At 34.5% G+C, this 27,050-nt stretch overlaps 1 protein-coding gene across 1 annotated transcript in view; it reads right to left on the reverse strand.

The window, feature by feature from the left end:
• The window catches only part of LOC141492847 (uncharacterized), a 319,801-nt gene extending 293,663 nt beyond the window's left edge, over positions 1–26,138 (reverse strand). The window contains exons 1-3 of the mRNA XM_074193534.1: positions 26,026–26,138; positions 9,154–9,271; positions 5,619–5,827 (exon numbers count right to left, since the gene is read on the reverse strand). Of these exons, the coding sequence (XP_074049635.1) occupies positions 5,619–5,827; positions 9,154–9,271 (327 nt within the window). The 5' untranslated portion in view covers positions 26,026–26,138. The remainder of the gene's footprint in view (positions 1–5,618; positions 5,828–9,153; positions 9,272–26,025) is intronic.
• Positions 26,139–27,050: the final 912 nt, after the last annotated feature.

The following is a 27,050-nucleotide window of genomic DNA, read 5'->3' on the forward strand; positions in this document are numbered from 1 at the left end:
GCTTTGTCCATTGCACCACCTGGCCATACCTACAATTATTACTATTATTTTTTTATTTCAATTTTTTTCTCCCCCCTTTACTTTTTCACCCAAGCAAGTCTATCTATATTCATGGGGGGAAGGGTATTTTGTTTACTTGTAAACAAGTATATTTTATTAATGTAAAGAAAAACATGTGTACAAAATGAGAATAAAAAATAAATTTAAAAAATAAATAAATAAAAAATTAAAAGAAGAATATACTTAATATATTTGAGATGAGAGAAAACAAAAATCTAAGCCTAAGTGAAATATTTTTTAATCTCACTTCAAAAAAATTTTCACTTAAGTTGAATAAGGAATTTTCATCTAAACTATTATCTTAATAAAGAATTATGTTTTCTAGCAAAAGATATACGAAATTATGTTTGCAAAATTCTTGAAGTCATCTTCCAGTCATACCTGAGAGAATAGCCTCCTATCTAGCAGCTGCTTCATATATAGTAAGTTTAGAGCTTATGAAGAGCTAGGGGATTGCCCTATAAACTGAACTCTTTTAAATTATGGCTATATCACTAGGGTAGAAAAATTAACTTTGAAGTTAATATGTATTTACTATGGTAGATAATGCACAATGCATATTGCAGATGGGTAGATGACATAGTGAATAGAAAACACTGGACCGAGAGTAAAGAAAACTGAGTTCAATTCTACTAGCATGATCCTAGGCTTATTCCTTAACTTCTTCCTGGCTCCGTTTTCTTATTTGTAAAATGAGGATAATAAAAGCATCTAATTCCCAGGTTTGTTGTGGGGATCAAATGAGATAATATTTGCAAAGTATTTAGCGTGGTACATAACAGGTGCTTGACTTGTTCCCTTCCCTTACTCATCCAAATTTGATTAATGAAAAGTTGATGTAGTCAATTAATAGCTTCCTTAATAGCTTCTGAAGAGTTTATAGATAATGCATTCCTGTTAGAGAAATTTTCTCCAAAGGAGATCACATCTATAATTAACATTCAAATACAGAATTGCTAACCACTTTCATGACTATGTCAACATCATTATACACATTCCACCTCATGGTGGGAACAATATTTTAATATATCTTCATGCAACCTAGAGTTATTTTTCTTGTTTGTTTTTTCCCCCTCAAAATGTACAGAAACCATTCTTAGAACGTGATTGTTTCCAAAGACTAAAGACTCAGGGTTTTGACATTACCATCTTGTTTCCTAAATCTACAACAGCCTAGAAGAACACTAATTCTCTCTGATACTTAGTTGGCTTACCATATTAAGAAATTCAGAGGCAAGGATAATTCACACAGCTCAATTAATTCATATCCTTGCTGAAAACCCTTCTTCAAATATGGTTGTTAATCTCTTGTTGATTGCAATTTTTCTATTTTTTAAAATTACATTGCATTTTATATTCAAAAGATCCTCCTTCCTTCTCTCCTTTCTCCCCCTGAGTCCACACTGAGAAAACAGGAAAAACAAAACTCTTCTAACAAATTTGTATAGTCAAATAAAACAAATTCCTAAATTGACCATGTACCAAAATAATTATCTCTCAATCCACTCTTTGAGTCCATCACTTTTCTATCTAGAAATAGATAGCATATTTCAGGAGTCCTCTGGAACTATGATAGATCCTAGATCTTTCAAAGTTCTTTGTCTTTATAGTATTGTTGTTATTGTACATTTTATTATGTATGAAATATATTGTTCTCCTGTTTCTGCTCACTCCATGGTAACAAATCATGCCAGTTCATACAAATCTGCTGAAACCATATCCTTCAATATTGTCGATACTCATTCATCCAGTTATGTTCAATTCATGACTATATCGACCACAGTATGCAAATACTTTCCATGGTGTTTCCTATGCAAAGATACTGGAGTGATTTGCCATTTACTTCTCCAATGAATTAAGGCAAGCAGAAGTTAAGTGACTTACTCAGGGTCATATAGCTAATAAGTATCTAAGACGAAATTTGAACTCAGGTCTTTCTGACTCCAGGTCTGCCTTTCTATCCACTCAACTATCTAGGTGCCTCATTATTTCTAAGACTACAATAATATTCCACCAGTCTGATAGCTCTCACCTAGACTTTCCCTAGCATTAGGAAAAGTAATGGGCAACCCAGTAATCTCTTCTTCCATCCTTCAACACAACTTCTAACTTCCTCTTCCAAACTCCATTATCTCACACTGTGTCCTTGTGTATCCTTGGAATATGGATTTTTTTTTGCATTCTCTAATCATAAAGTCCTCTGAAGGTAATGTTCATGTCAAAGATAGTGATAAAAATAATACATTTAGAGTTTCATATTCTGACTAAGGAAAACAGGAATGGGTAATATGTATGAATGTCAAAGCTCTGAACTAATTAATTTGTGTCAAAGCATGATTAAAGAAAGCAAAGTTCATTTAAAGAATAATAAAGATGATCAAGTATTAACAGAATATTATTTTATTGTCCATATATGATAGCAATAAAACAAAAGAAAAAGGGAAGTGCAATTAAAGAAATTAGGTTGCTATTTGAAGTTCAGCAAGTTCTAATGTTAAAATTGATTGGGGTAGGATCTTAGATTTCCTAAGAAAAAACTGTAACAGGAAAAACAATTTTATAAAAATACATTTAATTTTGTCTTTACATCAGTAATTTCTGGTAGGAAAAAAATACACAAACCAACCTCTATCTTTCCCAATTCATTAAATCCTCCTTTGTAACAAAGAATTAAAATTAAGTGACAAATTCTGCCATGAGAAACAATGTTATTTGATAATATACACAGCATTATGCCCCAATATTCTCCCTCCTCCCTGTTTAGATGAAGGAAACAGCTTTAATGTTTAATCATTTTTTACTTTTTAACCATCCAAAGGCTATCTTCTTTTAAGGAGGGCTTTTATTTTCATTGTTATCATCATTGGATTCTATTTATTTCATTGCATAAGCTCATTTTTTTAAATTTTCCATGTTTTTATGAATGTCTCATATGCAACAAAACTTATTTTCACTATAACATTTATTACAGCTTTATACTGAAGGTTCTGCAGTCGTATTCCAACTGATGGACATTCATTTTATTTCCACTTCTTTTCTAACATAAAGATTCCAGTTATGATTATTTTAGGACAGAGAAAAAATTTGCTTCTATATCACTTCCTTTGGGTCCAGTCATGAACTTACTAGGTCAACGAGTATTTTCTAGAGCAAAGAATATGTTATTTTTTAGGAAGTTAGGTTTTCACAAACTTGTTATGAACACTTGATAAGCATCCCACTTTGCCATTAGGACTTTTTACTGCTACCAATACTATCAGTAACAAGCAACTACAATTATAAATACTATTATTGAGTCATTTTACATAAATGTTCTTTTCAGTCTCCAATGATCTTTAACTTGTCAGATCTAATCAACTTTTCATGATCCTCATCCTTCTTAAATTCTCCTTAGTCTCTGAATGGCAACCTCTGCTCCTACTCTCTACTCTCTGAATTTTTATAATAATTTTCTCTCTTGGTTCTCCTCTGTCTGACTGTTCCTTGTCAGTCAGATTTGCTGGATCATAGTCTATGTCGCATACTCTAAATATGCATGTACTCCAAAACTGAATCCAGGGCCTTCTCTCTCATTTACACTCATGGACTTGCTGATCTTATCAGTTGAGGAACATCATGATCATCTCTATGCAGATAAATGATTCCTAGATCTCTCTAATCAATCCTAGTCTATCTCTCAAGTCCCAGTCCTTAAACATCCACTTCCTACTAGACATTGCAGCCTGGACAGATGCACCATTGTTCAATCTGTTCAAAATAGGATTTATTGATGCTCTCAAATCTATTTAGGTGGCTCCATGGATAGAGTTTTGGGTCTGGAGTAAGGAAGATCTGAATTTAAATCCAGTTTCAAATACTTCCTAGCTAGTGTGACCCTGGGCTTAATGTCTTCTTGCCTGACAAAAAGAATTATTTCTCCCTGGAGAAGGAAATAACAAACCACTTCAATATTATTGCCAAGAAAATCCCATAGACAATTGGTCCATGAGATCCACAAAGAGCTGGACACAACTAATCTATTAAATGACAACAACCTCAGAGGGATATTGTGCATGTCAAATGAATTAATATTTCTAAAGCACTTAGTACAGTCTCTGACAGATAGATAGGAATGATATATAACTATTTATTCCTTTCTCTTCCCTCTTCTTTCAAACTTCCCCACTTCTATCTATAGAAATCATTCTTCTAGTCACCCAGTTTTACAGCCTTGGTATTATTATAGATTCTTCATTCTTGCTTAATGATCACATATCCACACACATCTTGTTTCCAACTTCTCATCACCATTCACATCCATCTTCTTTCTATTCTCAATTCCCTCATATCCCTTTAGGCTCTTAAGAGATCTCATCTGTGCTATCACAAGAGCTTCCTAATTAGTCTCCTTTACAAACATTTATTGAGTTCTGAATACTCAACAGGCACTGTGTTCAGTGTTTTACAAATATTATGTCATTTGAATCAAACAACAGCCTTATGAGGTAGTTGCTACTTTTAACCCATTTTACAGTTAAGGAAGTTGAGGAAAACAAGCTAAGTGACTTGCCCAGGATCACACAGCTAGCAAATATCTGAAGCTAGGTCCTTCTAATTCCAAGGACACCACTCTAGCCATTGCATCACCAGATGCCCAAGAGAAGAGTCTGTATTTATCTTAGAGATAATTGAGAGTCTTTGAAACTCCTTTTTGAATAAGAGAGTAATATGGTAAAAACTGTGCTTTAGGAATATCAGCTTGGCAACAATGTGAAAATGGAATGGAGGAGGGAGAAACTGGAAAACCAGTTAAGAGACTATTGTGATGGTACAGACAAAATATAATGAAGCCTAGAATTATGATGGTAGTGATATAAAAGAGGAAAGTGTTGAGAAATATACAGTAGAATCAAGTCAACTTGGAAATTGTTCAGCTATGGAGAATAGGCAGGGGGGAATGAGGAGAATAGAGAAAGCATAAAGAGTTGCAGAAGCCTTTGAAATACAGAAATTAGGAAGAAGAGAAAGAGGTAATGAGTTCTGTTTTTAGATGCCAATGGGACATGGAGATAGAGGTGCCCAGTTGGCAGATCTCAGGAAAGAAATGGACACTGTATATGTAGATTCAGGAGTTATCTGCATGAAGATAATGATTTCTGACAGAGTTAAAATTGACTCTCTTCACCCAGATGGTAGGTTTACTCAGAAAACAGGATTGTATTTATCATGAAATGAATGTCACCCACTCAAATTCAGTTTGACTTTAGTTTCTGGTCAGCCTCGTGAAACAAGGCTCACTCCTTCCCACTCATCTAACCAAACTGAATCATCCTAGAACCAAAGGCAGAATATTAAGCCACAAGACCAACAACTCACCAACAGCTCACATTCCAACAAAACTCTGTGGAAACTTAAGAAGAACCCTGATGCCTCCCACCTCTTAACTTGAATTAGTATAAGTGTTAGACCAGATGAGCTCCAAGGACCCTTCCATTTCTATCATCCTTTTTTGTGAAGAATAAGGCAAAAGGACAAAAAGTCTGAATAATTCAAAGATAAAACCATATGTTAAAACAGACCTGTGTTGGTTTTTCATCTGGGATGCAGTTGATCCTTTCTGACAAATTTATTACAGGACATTCTGGAGTTGAAGTTGTGGAAATGATGGAAGTGGAGGTGGTAGTAGAGGTGGTAGTAGAGGTGGTAGTAGAGGTGGTAGTAGAGGTCACTGCTGTGGAGGCTGTTGTCCTTGTCTCAGGTATTAGAGTAGTATTATTTTCTGAATCAACTAATAAGACAAATTCCCCCAAAACAAAAACAAACAAATACATTAATAAATAAAATACACACATCAAAAACTTTCAATCCCATTCTGTTCTTAGTAATTATCATTTTTCAGTGGATTTATTGATGATTTGACTTTTATTCTATGATTCTCAGTACTTATACATTCCATAAGAAATGTCTTAAGAGTCCAGCCTGGGACAGCTAGATGGTGCACTGAATGGAGCATGGTCCCTGAAGTCAAGAGGACCTGAGTTCAAAACCAGCCTCAAACACTTAATAGTTGCCTAGCTGTGTGACCTTGGACAAGTCACTTAACCCCATTGCCTTAAATGAATAAAAAAAAGAGTCAATCTGTGTTGTGGGATCAGAAGGACTGTTGTTTTCAGTCTTGTCTGACTTTTCATGACCCTATTTGGGGTTTTCCTGGCAAAAATACTGGGTTTTGATCTTTCTTTCTACAGTTCATTTAACAAATGAGGAAACTGAGGCAAAAAGAGTGAAGTGACTTGTCCAGGGTCATAAAGATGATGTGTCTGAGACCCTATTTGAATTCAGGAAGATGAGTCTTCCCAACTTCAGGCTACTCAGTCAGAAGTCCCAGGTTCCAATATCAGATTAGATCTGATATATATCATTTTAATATCTCTAAACCTCAGCTTCCTCAGCTGTGAAATGTGAATAATCAAACTAGTATTACTTAGTCATGAAGCTAAGTGCTTTCTAAATTTTAGAGCATTAAAATAAAATGAGAGGTTATAAAATCATAGATTTAGGATTCAAATGACTTTTAAAAGTTATTTTGTCCAACTCCTTCATTTTTTAGGTGAGGAAACTGAAGTTGAGGGGCCTTTGGGGTACTTGTTCAAAGTTTCAAAGTAAGCTAATGAGGGATGAAGTTGGCACAGTTTCTTCATCCTATACGATGCCATCAATTTTGGTACTCCACCTTGTACTCCATCTCTATCTTTCTAGAAGCTGTAGCCATGAACTCCAAAACTTCCACTGAAAGAGGGGTATCAACTCAGGACACCTCATTATTCATCTGGGTACACTGCTTTGGAATGTCTATCTTCTCCACAATGCCCCAGAAAGCTCATAATTGGGAAAACTATTCTTAGAAATGTTAATTGACAAATCAAGAGGAAAGCCTCAATACAAAGAATTATAAATTTGAAACTAGAAGAACCCTAAAGTTCATTTTACCTAATTCCTTATTTCACAGACAAGAAAACTGAGGCCCAGAAAGACTGTTGACTTAAGAAGGTCACAGAGGTAGCCATATCATAGCCTTAATTTTAACAATACAAATGATAACTCTCCTCTGAATTCCTCTATAATGATTGCATAAATATATAAATAGTAAGATCTACATGCAGAAACCAGCTTCCTTGAAAATGGATTTTTGAATCTGAATGGAACCAGGTAAAGGAAAAAATATAACTTAGAATTTAAAAATAAATTATTGTTGTTGTTCAGTTATTTTTCAGCTATGTCTTGACTCTTCATGATCCCATTTAGGGTTTTAGTAACAAATATGCTATAATGGCTTGCCATGTCTTTCACCAATTTATTTCACAGATGAGGAAAATGAGGCAAGTAGCATTAAGTGACTTGCCCAGAGTCACTCATCTAGTGTCTGAGGTCAGATTGGAACTCAGTAAGAAGAATCTTCCTGTCTCGGGGCCCAGCACTCTATCCACTGTACTATACCTGGCTGCCCAAAACAAAACAAAACAAAACAAAAAAAAAAAAAACAAAAAAAAAAACCTAAATGAAGCTCAAAGCATTTGTTGAGTTAAAAATAATGAAATTAAAAATTTTCAACTCTTTATTCACTAAAGACAATAACTTTATACTGAATGATATTTTTTAAAACAGCAAGATTACTAAATTTAATTTTGAATTTTTTCCTACTCAAAAGTGATTTCTTTTTAAAAGCCAAGTCAGAATGTTTAAGTCCCAACTTAGTTGTACACTGGCTTAACATCTCAACATCCCAAGAAACTCCAGAAACAGCTAGTTGGCACAATGGATAGAGCACCAGTCCTGGAGTCAGGAAGATCTGAGTTCAAATCCAGATTCATATACTTAATAATTACCTAGCTGTGTGACCTTGAGCAAGTCACTTAACCCCCTTGGCTTGGAAAAAAAAAGAAACTCCAAGAATAAGAGTCACAGAACCATTACTATCTAAACTTCTGAAAGGAGATTCCTCCCTAGGAGTTCCCTACAATCAATAACATCACAGATTTAGACTCCACTCTACTCCAAAATTCATTCATGCAATACTGGGTTATTATAACTCTTGTTATAACAATATAATGCTGTATATCGTAAACTATATGTTTTTTTTTTCTTACTGTCTCTCTTGAAGCACCTAGTATACACATTCAATACCCCATACCCCCAACCTATATTTTCAGTTTCTTGAGGGTCAGATCATTTTATCTAAACCTTCTCTGCCAATACCTAGATCAGAGCTCTGCATACAGCAGGTATCTAGTAAATATATCTGATCTTGAATTTTATCTTCTGCCCATTGCTGTATTCTGTATACACCCCTTCCCTAGTCTCCAACTATCGTTTACACCCATTCAACTAGACCACAAATAGGTGCCATACATCATAAAAGGGCAGTTAGAGAGACTGAATAACTTAGCATAATCCAACTCTAGTATGAGAAAAGTAATGCAGTACTGATAAGACTGAAATAATTTTTCTCACACATACATATACCTAAAAGATAAAATATTTAGATACTTAAAGGACTACCTATCTATTTTGTAAGTGCAAACTTTGGTTAAATACATTTATTATTTATACGATCATTTATTCTATACCATTCAATTAAATTTGACAAATATTTAACAAGGTAAATTGGCACTTTAAGTAATGTGAAAGATACAAAAGAAACATGCTATGGAATCCTTGAATCTGCAATGTCAAAATCTACACATTAATAATAGCAGTACTTCACAAACTAATTTGGCCATGGAATATTTGGAGGCTTGTAATATGCTACCATCCAAATATAATGCTTGGGAAAGCCTGGGAACATTAAATACCTCATGAATAAAAGGGAAGAAGAAAAATTTTAGTGCTAGAAAAAAGAAATTGAGCCTTTTTTTTTCATATCTTCAAAATTCCAGGCCAAATGTTTTTGACACCTACCTTATATTCATGTTTCACGGAAATCAAGATTCTGTGGAGCACAATTTGAGGATCACGACCCTAAAGAATTTAGGGAAGATACCATCTACTCTGGAAAAGATTAGGGCATGATAGGTGACCATAGGACAAGGATAACACTATTCTTTATCTTGTTACCTGTCAGTCCTGAAGTTTTTGTAGCTAAAAGCACAATCAAGGCAATAGAGATGATGAACAATCCCAGGAACAGAAAACTAAGGATTATCTCCAATTTGGTAAAACTCTTCTTCGCCATCTAAACAGAAAGAAGCAAGAAATTAGAATTTTTAATACTATAAAGACCTGTAACGGTAGAGGTTATAGAATCCTTTACCAGACATATGGTAGAAAACCATATCTTGGTTAAGATATGGGATAGATGAGATACCTCAGCAGGCTTTTCCCAATTCTGAGATCCTGTGATTCTAAGCATATGTAGCCCATGTGAGAAATAGCCAATATAAATCTAATCACTATTTATTTGTTCTGAATTTTAAGAAAACAATAGACATTATCTAAAATAGACAGTTATATTTTAGCTAATGTGGCCAAAGTATGCGTTCTTACACTAAAGTATTTCTACCAGAAGCAATGAGAAAAATCTACCAACAATGTAACAATTAAAATATTATCTAAGTGATAGAGAAAAAATATTGGAAGGTTTTGGAACACATGAATCATCAATTTCAAGGTCCTCATTGCTTCAAAATTTTTAATTTACATTTACAATATTTTTCTAGCCAATATTGTGGCTAGAACAACATGAAGATAAGCCTTGGTTATCTAAATATATTACCCTTTCTTTAATAGTCAGGAAGAATTGTATTATATCACCCCACTCTTACATCATGGTCCTACAAAATAGGGTTAAAGGAAATTTCTGTGCTTGGAGAAAAATATTTTCCTGGGAAAAGACAATTGATTCCCTGGGTATTGGTTCCTGTCACCCTGTCCTGAATTATCCCAAGTAGAACAAATAAATGATCAAAGAAGGATGTGACAAAAAAATATTCCAAGCTGTAAAAGGCTGAGGTTGCAGTCAAAAGCAACCATCACAATTCTACACACACACACACACACACACACACACACACACACACACACATGCACAGTGACTGTCCATACCCACTCATAACTCAGTTTGCTGTTGTTCAATAATTTCAGTCATGTCCAACTTTTTGTGACACCCATTTGGGATTTTTTTTGGTAGAAATACTGGAGTGCTTTGCCATTTCCTTCTCCATTTCATTTTACAGATGAAGAAACTGAGGAAAGACTAAATGACTTACTCAGAGCCACACAGCTAGTAAGTCTGAGGCCAGATATGAGCTGTCTTCCTGACTCTAAGCCCAGAGATCTAGCTGCTCTCATCAATACTCTGTCACTGTACAAATCAACATAGCTGAAAATAAAGATCATTCTCACAAAGAACCTTTTTCATTGACCGGATCTCTGAAAACTGTGCTTTGTTCTTGCCTAGAGACATTCTGACAGCTAAGTGACTCAGTGAACCAAATCTGGAAGATCTGGAGTCGGGGAGATCTAACTTCAAATCTGGCCTCAGACACTTACTAGCTGGGTGACCCTAGGCAAATCACTTAGCCCTCTTTACCTCAGTTTCCTCTTCTATAAAATGAGCTTGAAAAGGAAATGGCAAACCACTCCAGCGCCTTTGTCAAGAAAAACCCATATGAGGTCATGAAGTGTGGGTCACACTGAAGAACAAAAGAGACTCTAAGTCACCACCCATTAGTCTGCTGTGGTATCTAAGTTATATCAACATAGTCATTCAAAGACATTTCTCATTTCCTTCCAAAAGTTTGCCCAAGTAACATATTTAGTCAATGCTTCCCTCATTCTTAAACTTCCTCCTTTACTTCCATTTCTTTAAAAAGATTTTTAAAAAATATCATTCTCAAGAAAGCATACTCCTGGATAATTTTTTGACCACTATATCAAACATTAGCTAAAAATGTATACTTTGGACATTACAGTTAAAATATAACTATACTTTTTAGGTAATGTTTACTATCTTTTAAAAGAGAAGCACTTAAAATATGAGAATAACTCATTATGACTTGGCTAAACCCTGATATTAACCAAAATTTTCACTTCCATAATCTCATTCTATCCCCACCACAAAACTAAAAGGTCAAGTACTATGTGCCCCATTTAGTTACAGAGACAAAAGTGATCAAAAGAGCTTTGGTTCTTTGACCTTCCAAAATTCACATAGAAAAAACTCACTAAAAAGCTTAGCAATTAAGTTTCTTGTCTCCCAGATCAGGGCTTCCTTGAATAGACCACTCTTTGCTTCTCATCTAATTATAGCATCTTTTTTTTAACCTTACAAATTAGTACATGTTAGTGATCACTTTACAGCAATCTTTTTCATTTTATCAGTTGAAGGGGGAAAAAAATCTAACAATTCAGGAAATGTGGGAAAATATTTTGAGTAAGATAAATATCCCACTTTCTCAAGAATCAAGCCTCCAATAACCTCAATATTCTCTAAAAGAAACAACCCAGAAGCAAAGAGAAAAGTCCTCAAAAGCAGAGTTGACATAAAGGTAAGTTATTTTTCATCTTTAGATCTCTCAAGAGCTCTCTAAAACTCTAACCCAGAGAGAAACTGAGAACTAGATGTACAATGATGTTTATTAATTTCACTTATCTCAAATCTATAGCTTCAACTTGATTTATCTTCCAGAATCTGTATTGCATCTCCAAGTATCTATAACGTTTTTCAGGGCATCCCCTTCTCCTGGTTTTTCTCCTACCTCTCTGACTGCCCCTTCTCTCACTCTTTTGCTCCAGATCATGCCCACAAACCTGTCCTGGACCTTCTGGCCCTTTTCTTTTCCCACTCTGTACTACTTCACTTGACTCTAGCAACTCACAGTATAGACTTGTTAATGAGATTTTTCCTAGGAATACACATGAAACAAGAAGACACAAAAGCAGATACCAAGAATAAGACAGTCAAGGAACCATTGGACCACCATGAAGACTCCCCTGGTCCTTCCTTCCTTCTCTCTTTCCCATCAATACACTCACTTGTATGCCATGGCATCATATCCCTGATATCAGGGTTCTCTTCAAGAACAAAGGATAAACAATAACAATCCATCTTGAAGGTATAAGGGTCAGTATTATAACACTAGGAGAAATCAGGGCTATTTCTTTTTATCTTATAAATTCCCAATATGGCACAATTATTGTACAACTTTTCTGATTGTGGTAGCAAAGCTCTTCATAATCAAAAACACTTTTTAATCTTTTCCCTCAAATGCTTCCTCCTGACTTTATTACTTTTGTCAGTGGCATCACCATTCTCCCTGATCTGCAACCTTGGGGCTGTCTCTGACTCTTCTTTTCCCTCTGCACTTCTGATTACCAGTCATTGCCAATTCCTGTTTAGATCACTGCAACATCTTTTCCAACTTCCCCCTTCTTTAATTTCACTGCCATGTAGTAATGCTTCCATTGCTACCCATCTTTAATCTTCAATACAGTCCCCCTGATTTCACATTGTCCCTATTCCACTGAATCTATATTTTATAATTCATGCAAAGATCATATCTCATTAAAGGTTCTTCCCTGCCAGCCAAATACAGTCAGGCTCTGACCTTCCTTTCTAGCCTTATCTCACATTAATCCCTTCCCATGCTCCACCTATAAAACACATCAACATTTTCCCCACAGCTTTTATTTTGCTCACACATTCCCTTTTTCTGGAATGCCTCACCTCTGCTTGAATTGGCTCAAGAGCCAACAACTTCATAAAAGCTTTCCTGATGCCCCCAGTTACTGATATCTCCCCCCCTCAATCTACTTGTACCTATTTTATATATAGCTATTTATGTGGTGTCTCCCCTGGCTAAAATATAAGTTCCTCAAAACCAAAAAATGTTTCACTTTAAGCACAGTAGGTATTTAATAAATTTATGTTGTTAGACTGAATGACTGAAATTCTACCATTCTTTTAGAGACCAGCTTAAATACCAACCCCTCTAGAAAGACTTCTCTGGTCATTAATAATCTTTATTCCTTCTTGTCACCTCATTATGTTTTATTATAGAGTACTATAGTTATAAATATTATATAACAATATGCTTATGAATGTTATCATCTTATAGCAGACTATAAGCTTCAGGAGGGCAAAGACCATATTTTATCAAAGCTTTTTTCACAAATGGCCAAAGGCCATGGTTAGGCAGTTTTCAAAGTAGGAAAAAATGCTACAACTCACTAATCAAGAAATGAAAATTAAAGTAATTCTGAGTTTTCACTTCCAAAGGCATTATTTAAACAAAGATGAAAAAATACAATTGTTAGAGGAATTGTGGGCAAATAGGTACACAAATATATTGATGGTTTAACTCTGTACATATCCAGCCATTCTGGAAAGGAATTTGGAATTATGTCCCCAAAATCATTAATACTTTTCACCCAAATGTACCACTACTGGACCTATACACTAGAGGAATCAAAGAAAGGAAAAAGGATCCATATGTATTATACACATGCATACATACATGTATATATATATATATATACACATTATTATAAACTTTCCTTTATTATAATAAAAATAGAAATAAATAAACTGGAAACCAAAGATGTACTCATCACTTGAGGAAAGATAGAATTAATTATGGTATGTGAATGCAATAGAATTGTGCTATAAAAATGGTGATGGGGATTTTGCTATTGTTATTCGGTCATTTTTCAGTCATGTCTCTCTCCTCATGACCCCATTTGAAATTTTCTTAGCAAAGATGCTGGAGGGGTTGTCAGAAAAAGAAAAGAAAGAAAAGGTAACTGAAAGATTTATTTTTTAAAAGCCTAACAAAAGAGTAGAAAGGACTTTTAAGATAGACGATTGGTTATCTAATAAAAACACCTCCCTTTCATATGACCGTTAACAGTTAATAAAGTCATTTCACATCCTTTAAAATAAAAGAAATACATTGTCCTCTTCTTTACCAATACACCCTAATGATTATGGCAAAGAGCCTTTCCATGTGGACTTTCAGCTAAACCCTCTTAAATATGTTTTTTTTTATTTCTATAAGAATATGAACTCCTTGAGGGCAGAGAAAATCTTGCTTTTCTATTTGAATCACCAGCACTCAGCACTCAGTAAGTGCTTTTCTGGCTAATTTCTTTATTCCTTAAGGTTCATAGTTTGAAATGATATTAATACCTGAAGGAATATGAACTGAGAACAGAATCTATTTTTTTACCTCCCAATTTAGTTCTCTTTCCACTGCGGAGTTCAATCTCTTATTATTACTTCTACTGTCATAATTATCCATTTTTATTGTTATTATTTAGAAGTTGAAACACTGAGATGTAAAATCCAACAGGAAGAAAAAGAGAAGTGAGAAAGGAACAGCATTTTTAAGATGAAACTTTTTAGTGGACAAAGAGACCTCAATACCTCCTAAGAATTTCACTTGATTATGGCATAATGTTATAATTGACATGCAAAATAAATAATACCTGGAGCATTCAAGAAAAAAGTTAAATTATTTCTTCATGATCTTTTAGAAATCAAGAAGAACAAAAACATATTTGAAAGGTTTCCAAATTGTAGGAATCATTTCCCAAGTATTTATGATGAAGACAGAGTCACAGTACAGATTTAGTAGAGAAGTGCACCTGTTCTTCTTTAGATGGATATTGGGGGGGGGGTTGATATAAAACAAACTGATTTCTGGTCAATATATAAATAATTTTAACAACGTACATACTAAGCACTGATTTCCTACTTAGAGGAAGAAGAGCTGAGTATGAGCCTAGATTATTCCACTTATTGACTCAGGCACTTTAATACTTTCTTAGTTTCAGTTTTCTCAACTGCAAAAATGGGGGGGAAAGATAGTTTTTCTACCTATTTCACAGAGTTTTGTAAAAGCCAGTTCAGATTTTGAAAACAACTACAAAACACTTCTCACACAAATAAAATCAGATTTAAATAACTGGGCAAATATCAACTGCTCATGGATAGGCTGAGCTAATATAATAAAAATGACAATTCTAACAAAATTAAACTGCTTGTTTAATATCCTGCCAATCAAAATTCCAAAAAATTACTTTAATGAGGTAAAAATGTAAATAAATGCATGTGGAGAAATAAAAAGTTAATAATTTCCAGGAATTTAATGGAAAAAAGTGCAAAAGAAGATGGTTTAGCCCTACCAGATCTAAAATTATATTATAAAGCATCAGTCATCAAAACTGTCTGATATTGGCTAAGAAAAAGAGTGGTGTTTCTATGGAATAGACTAGGTGCAATAGAAGGAAATGATTATAGTAATCTGCTGTTTGATAAACCCAAAGAGATCATTTGGGGGGATAAAAACACTCTCTTCAGTAAAAATTGTTGGGAGAATTGGAAGTTAGTTTGGCAGAAATTGGATTAGACCAAAACCTCATACCCTATGGCAAGATAAGATCAAACTGGATGCAGGATTTAGACATAAGAAACAATATTATAAGCAAACTAGGAGATCAAGGACTAGTTTACCTGTCAGATCTATGGAAAGGGAAGCAGTTTATGACCAAGGAATAGATGGAGAACATCATTAAAAACAAACTAGACAATTTTGATTACATTAAATTAAAAAACTTTTGCACAGACAAAACCACTGTAACCAAGATCAAAAGAAATGTAATAAATTGGGAAATAATTTTTACAACTAGCTTTTCTGATAAAGGGACTCATTTCTAAAATATACAGAGAACTGAGTCAAACTTAAAAAAAACAAGCCATTCCCCAATTGAAAAATGGTCAAAGGATGTGCAAAGGCAATTTACAGATGAGGAAATCAAAGTGATCCATAGTCACATGAAAAAAAATTGCTCTAAATCACTACTTATTAGAGAAATGCAAATTAAAGCATCTCTGAGGTGCCACGTCACACCTCTCAGACTGGCTAATATGACCAGAAAGGACAATGATCAATGTTGGAAGGGATGTGGGAAATCTGGGACACTATTACTTTGTTGGTAGAGTAGTGAACTCATCCAACCTTTCTGGAAAGCAATTTGGAATTGCACCCAAAGGGCAACAAAAATGTCCATACCCTTTGATCCAGCAATACCACTACTGGGTCTATACCCTGAAGAGATTATGGAAAAGGGTAAAAACATCACTTGTACAAAAATATTCATAGTAGTCCTATTTGTGGTGGAAAAGAATTGGAAATTAAGTGACTGTCCATCAATTGTGAAACTGTGGTATCTGTAGTGATGGAACACTATTGTTCTATTAGAAACCAGGAGGGATGTGAATTCAGGGAATGCTGGGAGGATTTGTATGAACTGATGCTGAGCAAGATGCACAGAACCAGAAAAACATTATACACTCTAACAGCAACATGGGGGCGATGATCAACCTTAATGACTTGCTCATTCCATCAGTGCAACAATCAGGCACAATTTTGGGGTATCTGCAACGAAGAATATCATCTGTATCCAGAGAAAGAATTGTGAAGTTTGAACAAGGACCAAAGACTATTACCTTTAATTTCAAAAAAACATTATCTTATATAATTTTGCTATCTCTTATCCTTTATGTTTCTTCCTTAAGGATATGATTTCTCTTTCTTCACATTCAACTTATGTTGAATGTATACCAGGAAACAATGTAAAGACTAACAGACTGCCTTCTGTGGAGGGTGGAGGGAGGGAAGCAAGATTGGGGGAAAATTGTAAAATTCAAAATAAATAAAATCTTTCTTTTATTAAAAAAAAACAGTTCAGACTATGTGTGAAGGGTCTCAAAACTACAAAGTTAACTTGAAGTAACATTCTTGGGGTGGCTAGGTGGAAAGGGTTAGAGCACTGACCCCTGGAGTCAAGAGGACCTAAGCTCAAATTTGGCTTCAGACGCATAATACTTACCTAGCTGTGTGACCTTGGGCAAGTCAGTTAACCCCGTTGCCTTAAAAAAGCATAATAATAATAATAATAACATTCTTTTTTAAGAGTGAAAAGGAGGGGTGGCTAGGTGGCGCAGTGGATAGAGCACCAGCCCTGGAGTCAGGAGTATCTGAGTTCAAATCCAGCTTCAGACACTTAATAATTACCTAGCTGTGTGGCCTTAAGCAAGCCACTTAACCCCATTGCCTTGCAAAAAAATCTAAAAGGAAAAAAAAAGAAAAGAAAGAGTGAAAAGGAAAAAGAGAAAAAAAAGAAAAAGAAAATGAGATTAAAGGAGAAGAGAAGAGAGCAGAGAGGGGGAGGTGGAAGGGGAGGGCGAAGGAAAGGAAAAGAAAGGCAAGGCAAAAGGCAAGAAAACGGAAAAGGAAAAGGAAAGGAGAGGGGAAGGGAGGGGTGTTTTTTCTTTCCTCTTTTTAATTTTATATTCTATAACAATTAAATAAGTATCTAAATGAGGAGAGGTATACTGTAAATGAATCCTATATAAGAACAAATGACATCAATAAATTTATTTTTAAAGGAAAAAAGTCTGATCATCAAATTCAATTAACTCATTAAAGAATCATTAATAATAAAACACCGTAAGATGTATGGTATTTATTACTGTATGGTATTTATGAATATATTATAATATATGGCATTTATTATTCAATAACAGCTCCTGAGCCAATCTAAAATCAGAGAATGGCAGTGGAGAAGTATATTTCTATAGGTAAGACATCATAAATTAAAGGAAGAAGAAACTTTAAAGTCACTTAGCCCAACCTCCTTACTTTATATGATATATGATTTTTACAAATGAAGAAACTGTTTTAAGAATGAAGTGAAATAATGGAACATGAGGCTCATAGAGCTTGTGATTTTTCATGGTCACACATTTAGTAAATTCTGGGCTCAGGACTTGAATCCTGGGTTTTCTTACTTTTTAGATTTAGCATTGACTCATCTCTCCTAATAACTCTCTGGAGCTACTATCCATGATTTATCCAAATCTTGCTCAATCTATAACTCTAACCTACAGCACTCTAGAATGTCATACTGCAATATGAATCCATTAATTGGTTCAAAATGCAAAGCTAATTATTTTTATCATTGTCAGCAAATATAAATGTGAATATGTTTAGCAGATAGGTGATGCAGTGGTTAGTGTCCCAGACCTGGAGTCAGAAAAACTCATCTTTCTGTCATCCTCAGACACTTATTAGCTGTATGAACCTGGGCAAGTCATTTCCATATTTTTACCTGTTTTCTGATCTGTAGAATGAATTGCAGAAGGAAATGGAAAACCACTCCAGTCATGATTCCTAGAGGTCAAATTCTATTGATATTTCATATATTATTATCAATTTATTAGGAAAATTAACCTGTTTCACCTATTTAGATATTTCCTTTTTTGCTCATATGTAAAAAAAAGTATATATAGGTAAATCTAAAGAAATAAATACTTAACCAATATCCTTTTTTACCAATTTCTCCAAGCAAAAAGCTAAAAAAAAAGCAAGTGAAAAAGTTCTTAATAAGTTGTTACTCAATGTATGATTAGGATTATACAGTCAATAGTGTCTGAGGTCAGATTGAAGAAAGGTCTTCCTGATTCCAGGTCTGGAGCTTTATCTACTATGTCATCTAGCTGTCCTTTAATATAGTTACTACTTTAATATCTTCAAGCCTGGGAAAATAAAGTCCCTCTCTTCTCTTTTCTAGTTTACCTGAATAACACCTGAAAAAAATGAGACTTCTATGGTATTTTACCAACAAACTGATTGTCAAAAGGATATTGTTTTAAACCTGATCCAAAAGAATTCATTTTCAAGGAAGAGAGACATGTGTCCATTTATTGGTCCACTAAAATCATAAGTTTTGAGTGGAAAGGTGACTTAAAGATCTTTTAGCCCAACTTCCCATTTTATAGATGAGGAAATATAAGTCAAAGAGATTGTGACTAGACCAAAATCATAAGTTTAAGAGCAGAGTCAGAAATGCAACCCAGAAAGGCTGAATCCAACCAAAGACAACCTCTTTTCATTATACTACAACAAAACAAAGGCTATAGTGAAGATGCATATGCCAGCCTGTGGTATAATCCTCTAGGTCTTAGTTTATGCTATAGCTCATGCAAGTGCTACAGGTGATCAATTCTGCAGGAATACAGACTCAATGTAAGTAGACTTTAAATAGCAGCTCTCTTAACAAGCACATCAAACCAGACTTTGTAAATGCTGATCAGCAGCAAGTCAAGAGAAGGCTGCAAGTGTCACTTAGAAATCAACACCTACAGCTAGGTGATGAGAGTTGGACCAGGAGTCAGAAAGTCTCATCTTACTTAATTCAAATCCTGCCTCAGATACTAATCATGTGATTCTGGGCAGGTCACTTCACCTTGTTGGCCTCAGTTTCCTCATCTGGAGAAGGAAATGGCAAACCACTCCAGTATCTTTGCCAAGAAAACCCAAAAGAGGTCAAAAAGAGTCATATACAGCTAAATTAACACATCAACCTACATATATGATAAATCCATCAATCACTATCCATATATGTCCTGTCTTTTATTCATCCTTATCTCCCTTTCCTTCCTCCCAACCCTTGAAGGGAACATGTATGACTAGAAAATCTCAATTTTTACTTTGTACTTCATATATATTTTATAGTTTTATTGGTAAATCTAACTATTAGTACTCTTCTTTTACAGCAAAGTATAAAGATAGAGAACAAATTTTGAAGACAGAAAGACTGTTTTCAAATCTTGCCTCTGCAGAAAAACTGGCCATGTGACCTAGGGCAAATCATTTAACACCTCAATGCTCCAGGAAATGAACAGGCAAACTTTTTCTGTAAAGAGTCATAGAGTAAATATTTTAGGCTTTATGGAGCAAGTTACAAAATTAAGGATATCATGTAGGTACCTATATAAAAAGAGAAAAAATAAATTTCCACCAAATTTTTATTGATGAAATTCAAAATAAAATAAGACTATAATTTTTTTATACCATAGGGCTACAAATGAAAAGAATAGCATTACTTTTTTGAGTAGATAATATCACTTAGTTGGGGTTCAAAACTAGTGCTCCCTACTCTCAAAATTGATTATAAATCTGTTAATGCTGATATGTAATGATATTTTATATATTTCATCTTTTAAAATGACTTCACACAGAGAGGTACGATCAGAAGTTAAAAATCATTACCAAAATATAAAGCACATGATTTTAATTGAGCATCTTCATCACTTGGGAAGCATTTAAAGAATTGTATTAGATTTTTCTATTGATTATTTCCTTTTATCAAGACATTACATTGCAGATTAATTACTTCCAGTTGAAGATTAGCTAGAAGTTCCTCAATTGCATTGTTAAACAGATTTTGAAATATGGCCATTTCTTTTGTAATAGTATCAAAGTTTGAAACACATTACTGGAACTGTAGTTTGAGCTCAGAACACATATCTCCTGCAAATTTGTGTGGGAATAGAAATTCGCTTTTTTTTTTTACGTTTTTGCAAGGCAAATGGGGTTAAGTGGCTTGCCCAAGGCCACACAGCTAGGTAATTATTAAGTGTCTGAGACCGGATTTGAACCTAGGTACTCCTGACTGTGCTTTATCCACTGTACCACCCAGCTGCCCCAGAAATTCACTTCTAATTTTAATTTTTGACAATAGTGGAAGTATATCAAACAGTTTGAAATTACTTGAGACTCAAACTTCCTTAGTTGTCATGGAGTCGACTTTATTGCAGATAAGCACATACATGGATTATTTTACTTTATAATTTTAAGTTAATTCATTAAGAAACATTATCAAGAAACTAATTTCAAAATATATTCAGAAGGGTTTGAGAGTAATTATTTCCAAACAGAAAATTTTCTGAATTAAATAAGTTACAACTGTGTCCCTGAGATTTATAGAGCTCCAAGAGGCAAGATAAACAATGTGTTTCAGATAAGGTGTCTCAATTTTGCTAATGTAGCTAGAAAATAGATAATGTAAAGGAATGAGCATGGTTGTGTTTCAATAACTTTTAATTATAATTTTAAGTAATTTTCATTTTACTTATGATTTAATAATTTTACAATGGAAAAAACCATTCTTGACTCACACAGGTTAAATTTGGTCCCTGGACCATACTTTGTTAACTAGAAGACACTGACTATTAGTAGAAGTTCCCTTACCTAAGAGTTCCCTACACAAACAAATTCACAGATCCAATTATTATCTGTTTCACAACTAAGGAAACTGAAGTACAGGGAGTTTAAATTGTCCAAGAGAATTTAAATTGTCCAAGGTCATTTAACTAGCAATTTACAGAGATGGAGCAAGAACTCTGGTATTCTGTTCTGACTCCAAGACTAGTATGATCTCCAATAAGCTACTCTTTTAATTTAGTCTTCCAGAACTGGAAGGGCTTCTAGAATTATTTACTTTGGAGTTTTGAGTAAAGTTGGAGTCTCAGAAGCCCTAGAGGAAATAAAGTTAATTCTTCTACTCCTCCCATCCCCAACTTGTTATACTTTTTTTTGACACATAGATAGATTAGTGCCAAACTATGATAGGAACTGAAGTAATAAAGATAAAAAATAAAGCACTTTCTATGCTCAAATTGCTCACATTTTTACTTGAAGCTTGCTGCTTTGTCTTGAAATAAAAGCAGAAGAGAGTAAAAATAAAAAATGAGGATAGGGAATGGGCATGATATTTCATTGCTGTACGGTACTCCTAGATTTCCCAAAAATACAAGGTTATTATGGAAAAAAAGAAAATTTCTCATGTAGTAGGAAACAGATTTAAAAGAAGTCATTTGTCCCTACACATAGATCCAATGTCGGAAGACATCTCAGAGTTCAAATAATCCAAACCCCTTGTTTTACAGATAACAGAGGAATTAAATGACATTGTAAGTATCTGAGGCAGAGTTTGAATCCAGTTCTCCTGACTAGGCTAGTTATGTCATGCTTCCTCTCATGATAGAAAGTTACCAAGAACGTAATAAAGCACTTAACTTCTCTATAAAACTCATCTATTCCTTCTACTACAACCCATTCTCCAACCTGTAGCATCACACACACTCACACACATTCAATTAACAAATATTTATTAAGCACCCATTGTTTACCAGATATAAAGCTAGGTTAGAGATACAAATATGAAAAAAAAATTAAATAATCCCTACTCACAAGGAACTTCCATACTCTTCTCCTTTCTTTTCTTTCTCCTCCTCTAAATCATAGATCTGAGACTCTCCTTCCCCTTCTCACTTCCATTTCATTTCTTCCTTCTCTTCTAGTTTGGGCTCAGCACCAGAGCATCTTTCCTCTATGGGCATCTTTCTCTCTTTAAAGGGCAAAGACTCCAAATAAACTCCAAATCAGACATCCTAAGGGTCCTTCAGCTTCTCTAAAATCTTTCACTTTGCTTTTGCAATGTCAAGTAGACTTCTTTCCTTTTCTAAAGGAATTGGAAAAGCCTGAAATAGACACTCCTCTCAACCCCTACAACCATTTTTCAAACCCTTCAGGAGTCATTGTTTCATAGTGTCTGGCTGACCTCATCACAGCTCAGATATCTCTTCTGGTTGGAAGGAGGTGTAGGACAGGAGATTTCTAATAAACTAATAAAGTACAATTAAAAACAAATGTTGAAGGAACAGTTTTTTTGTACATACCTCAAGACATTCCTCCCCTTCTTTCCTGAAAACTTTCTCTTTTGTCCTGGAGTAAAGGCAAAAGAATAGCACAGAGCTTATAAACCAGTCCTAAACCCAGGATGCAGCAAACTGATTGGATGAAAATAAACCCTCTGGTCAGGAGAAATGCAAATTTGAAAAACTGGGACTGCCTCACTCCAATCCAGGGCAAGATATCTAGTTAATTAGTAATTATTGTCCCTGATAGTAACATCCATTCATCCAAACACATACACACACACACACACACACACACACACACACACACACACACACAAAATCTTCCACCCTGAACTTGAAAAAAAAAGATTACTTAGAAATCCTATCCTTTTAACTCTTTCATTTCTAGGTTCTGGACAGTCACAAATTATTAAGGACATCCATTACTTCTAAATTAAAGAGAAAGTTATCTGTAGAACTGAAAGAAATGAACTTATATGGAAATGGTTCTGGAGATAAAGGCAAACTTTCTACAAGAATCCCACTTCACTGATATTAACTCATTTTATCCTTTCAACAAACCTGAGAGTGCTATGATTATCATCCCCATTTTACAGATGAGGAAACTGAGACTGATAGAGATTAAGTAATTTGCACAGTTACAGAACTACTGAGCATCTAAGGCTTTATTTACACCTTCTAAATGCCCCATTACTATTAGCTAAATGACCTTGGCTATGTCATTTCTACAACTGGTTTCATAGAATTGTTGTATAGAGTACAGAAACCATTATGGGGGGGGGGGTCTTTGTATCCTGAGGGCTTTGCATAGTGTCTGCCACAGAATATATTGTTGATGTACTCATAATAGCTCACATTTATTTAATGCTGTAAGATTTATAAAGTATTTCTCTCACAATAATCTGAAGAGGTTAGGTAGATAATTACCCCCATTCTACAGGTGAGGAATTTGAGTTCCAGTGAGATTAAGCAATTTGCCCAGAATCCTACAGCTGGCAAGTATACAAGGAGGAATTGAACTTGGATCTCTTGATTCCAGATATCTTTGCATTTGTGTCTATTTTTTATTACCTTCAGAACCAAATTATAACTGTCATCATAATAATACCTCCCATTTATATGAGACTTTATGTCATCTAATTCTCACAATCCTCTATATATACCTTAAAATGATCACCTGTCCATTTTGAGATAATCCTAAAACACAAAAAGGTTAAAGAGTAGCTATCAGAACCCAAGCCTCCAATCTTTTAATTAATGATGCATTTTTGGTTAATCAATTAATCAACCAGCATTAATTAATCAATGCCAGGGTTTGTATAAGGCACTAAGGATAGAAAACTTTTAACAAATATCTATGGTTAAGCAAAATAGATTCTCACATTGGCATTTTCCCAAAATATGGGTCTCATTCTGCATCTCAAGACCATCATTTCCCTGTTGGGAAGTGAGGACTGAACTTTATCCTTGGCCCTCTCTAATTGTGGTTGGTCTTTGCATTGATCAAGTCTTTTGATTTTTCTTTACAATGTTGCTGTTATTACATAACTTTTTCTCCTGGTCCCACTTATTTCAATTTACATCATGTCATACAAGTCACTCAGTGTTTGTCTGAAAATATCTCTTTTATTAGTTATTAGATATAATTTTATTATATCTTCTTACATAATATTCTCTTTCATTTGTAAACCATAATTTTTATGTAATTCTTATCCCCATCTTTAATTTACAAATGAAATATCTTAGACCCAGAAAGGTAAAATTATTTGTCCAACATATTAAACATGGATTCAGACTTTCTGATTCCAAACCAGTATGGTTTCTACTATACCAATTCACATTTCCTTCTCTGTTGATCCATACATTCATCATAGTCTGTCAAGGTCCAGTTCAATTCTATCATCTTTTTAAAGTCTCCCTTCATTACTCCAGTCTATAGTAACATCACATTTGCCAGTTCTCATTGTTCTCTAATTGCTTCAAGTATCTTAATTAATGATCCAATAAGATTGCAAATTTGTCTGAGGTCAGAAACAACATCTTATACTCCTTATACCAATATTTACCCTATATTTTCTTGTAACTGCTTTGGAGTTTCTTGGCAAAGACTGGAGTAATTTTTCATTTCTTCCTCCAGCTCATTTTATGGATGAGGAAACTGAGTTAAGTGACTTGATCAAGGTCATAGAGCCAGTGTCACCTAGCTGTCCTGTATACAGGGGGAACTCAATCAGATGATTGATTTAGGTCTGCCTTCCCCCTCTCATGAAATCAAAAGTATTCCAGTCCCTAATATGAACCTTGAATTGACTACTGTACTGAGTCCAGCAAGGTTGGTTTGTTAACAGTTGGTGATTAGTTTTGATTAAAAAAAGATTCCAACTTGAAGTAGGTGATAGGATTTCCTTTCCCAGAAGATTGCTCCAAATTCTCTTGGTATTGAACGAATTGAATTCTTTAGAAAGGAATGTTTTAGCTGAGACTTGAAGCAAATCAAGAAATTCAAGCAGAGAAGAAGAGGGAAAGAATTCACTGGAGGACACCCAATGCAAATGCACTGAGTTGGGAGATGAATTGTGTAGGGAGCAGCAGTGAAGCCAAAATCACTGGATCATAAAAAAGGTGAAGACAAGGACAACATAAAATTCTTCTGGACTCAAGGAACTTAGATAACATGTTCATATATAAGATTAGATAAAATAAATACAAGGAAAAATTCAGGGAAGATGCATTAGGAGCTGATCCTAAACTGAGATTTGAAGGAAATTAGCGATAGTAAGAGATATAAGGAAAGAGGGGTAGATTCCTGTTCCCTAGTTCATTCACTCACTCGATAAAAAAAGAACCCTGCAAGCAACATTATAAATTCAAATTTCAAAACTCAAAGCAAAATTTTGTCAAGCATCCTCTCTCAAACTCAAAAATCTCTAGAAATGCCATCACCAAGATCACTTCATTTCATTTCCATTAAGTCCTAAAAAAGCAAGTCTAGCTTAGTTATATTAATCACAGATCCTTGAAATGAACTGCTCTTTCAGGCAACTAAAAATTTGTCTCTCCATCCCTAATACATTGACTAGAGTATATCTCTGAGATTTTGGACAATTAATACGTAGATCGTGTGGAACATAGTTCTTTGTATGTTGTCTCCTGAGTTAGATTGTGACTTCTTTGAAGACAGGGATTGTTTTGTTTTTGACTTTTTATTTCAAATTATGTATTTAATAAATTTATGTTGAACTGGATTGAGTATGGATCGTCAACCTGGAGAAGATTTTCTAGGAGAGCACTCCTGTCCCTGAAGGACAGGGAGTCTCTGTACTCTTCCCTTCACCTCTCCCATACCTCTTAAAATATTCTTACCTTCAACCCATATTTTCACTATCTCCAGCAAATTTTTAATTTTAATTACTTTTTACCTTGAGTTAGTCCTTCTTTCTTTCTCCTGTTCAGCAGTGATCCCTTTGTTTACCCCATAGGCCGTCCTGATAGAGAAAGAATGTACCAGGTCTAGAATTGGGGTAATTTTAGATAACCAAAACTGTTCAGTGGAACATAAGAGCAGAAGTGACCTGCACTTAATATTACAGTATTTCCTTTTGTTGAGTAACATCCTTCATTGAGCGATTTACAACAAACCTATTTCTTCTCCTACCCTTTACCTCCTAAAGGCAAATAGTCACGTAAGGGTATAAAAGAGACTAGCCACATAGAGTCACTGCTTTTTAGACTGGAGAGATATCCTATAAAAGCCAAGTATCACTGGTAATTATTCATTCTATTCTGTGACTAAGTAAACTTTTCTTTTGTTAATTCCTGAATGATCTTCAAGTATTTCATTTCATTTTAATCTGAAGTCTAAGCTCAGCTATTAGCCTGGACCAACTGAGGCAGATTTGGCTTTTAATAAAAAGTGTAGGGCTTTATAGCTATCCCAAATAAATTTAATTTTATCTGCTTTAGCCAACAATTATAGGAAATAAATATCTTTTTACATCCTGTATCTATCATTCAACATATTTCCTATTTCTTCCATACCCTTTCTGACTTCATTCAAGTCATCAATAAAAATATTGAAAGGAAAGAGGTCAAGAAGAAAAGAGGCCTTGAGCCCTCCACTAAAGACTTTCTTTTCTTCATGGGTGACCATGGACCATTGAATCAATTCATTTCAACAAACACTTATGAAATGTCTACTATGTGTGACATAATATGAAAATAAAAAGACAAAAAATCAAACAATCCCTGCCTATGAGGAATCTGAAGGATACAATAGATACGCAAAGAAGTAAATAAGAGGTAATTTAAGAAGAGGGGGGAAAAGGAAAGAAAAAGAGAGGGAACATTATACAGGGTCCCAGTAGTGGGCAAATACATACCAGAGTATCAGGGTGTGGTATGTGATTTGAACCAGGATGCATGAAAAAGGAAATGAGGTTAATCT

This window comes from Macrotis lagotis, chromosome 7, assembly GCF_037893015.1.
Source record: "Macrotis lagotis isolate mMagLag1 chromosome 7, bilby.v1.9.chrom.fasta, whole genome shotgun sequence".
Lineage (NCBI taxonomy): Eukaryota > Metazoa > Chordata > Mammalia > Peramelemorphia > Peramelidae > Macrotis > Macrotis lagotis.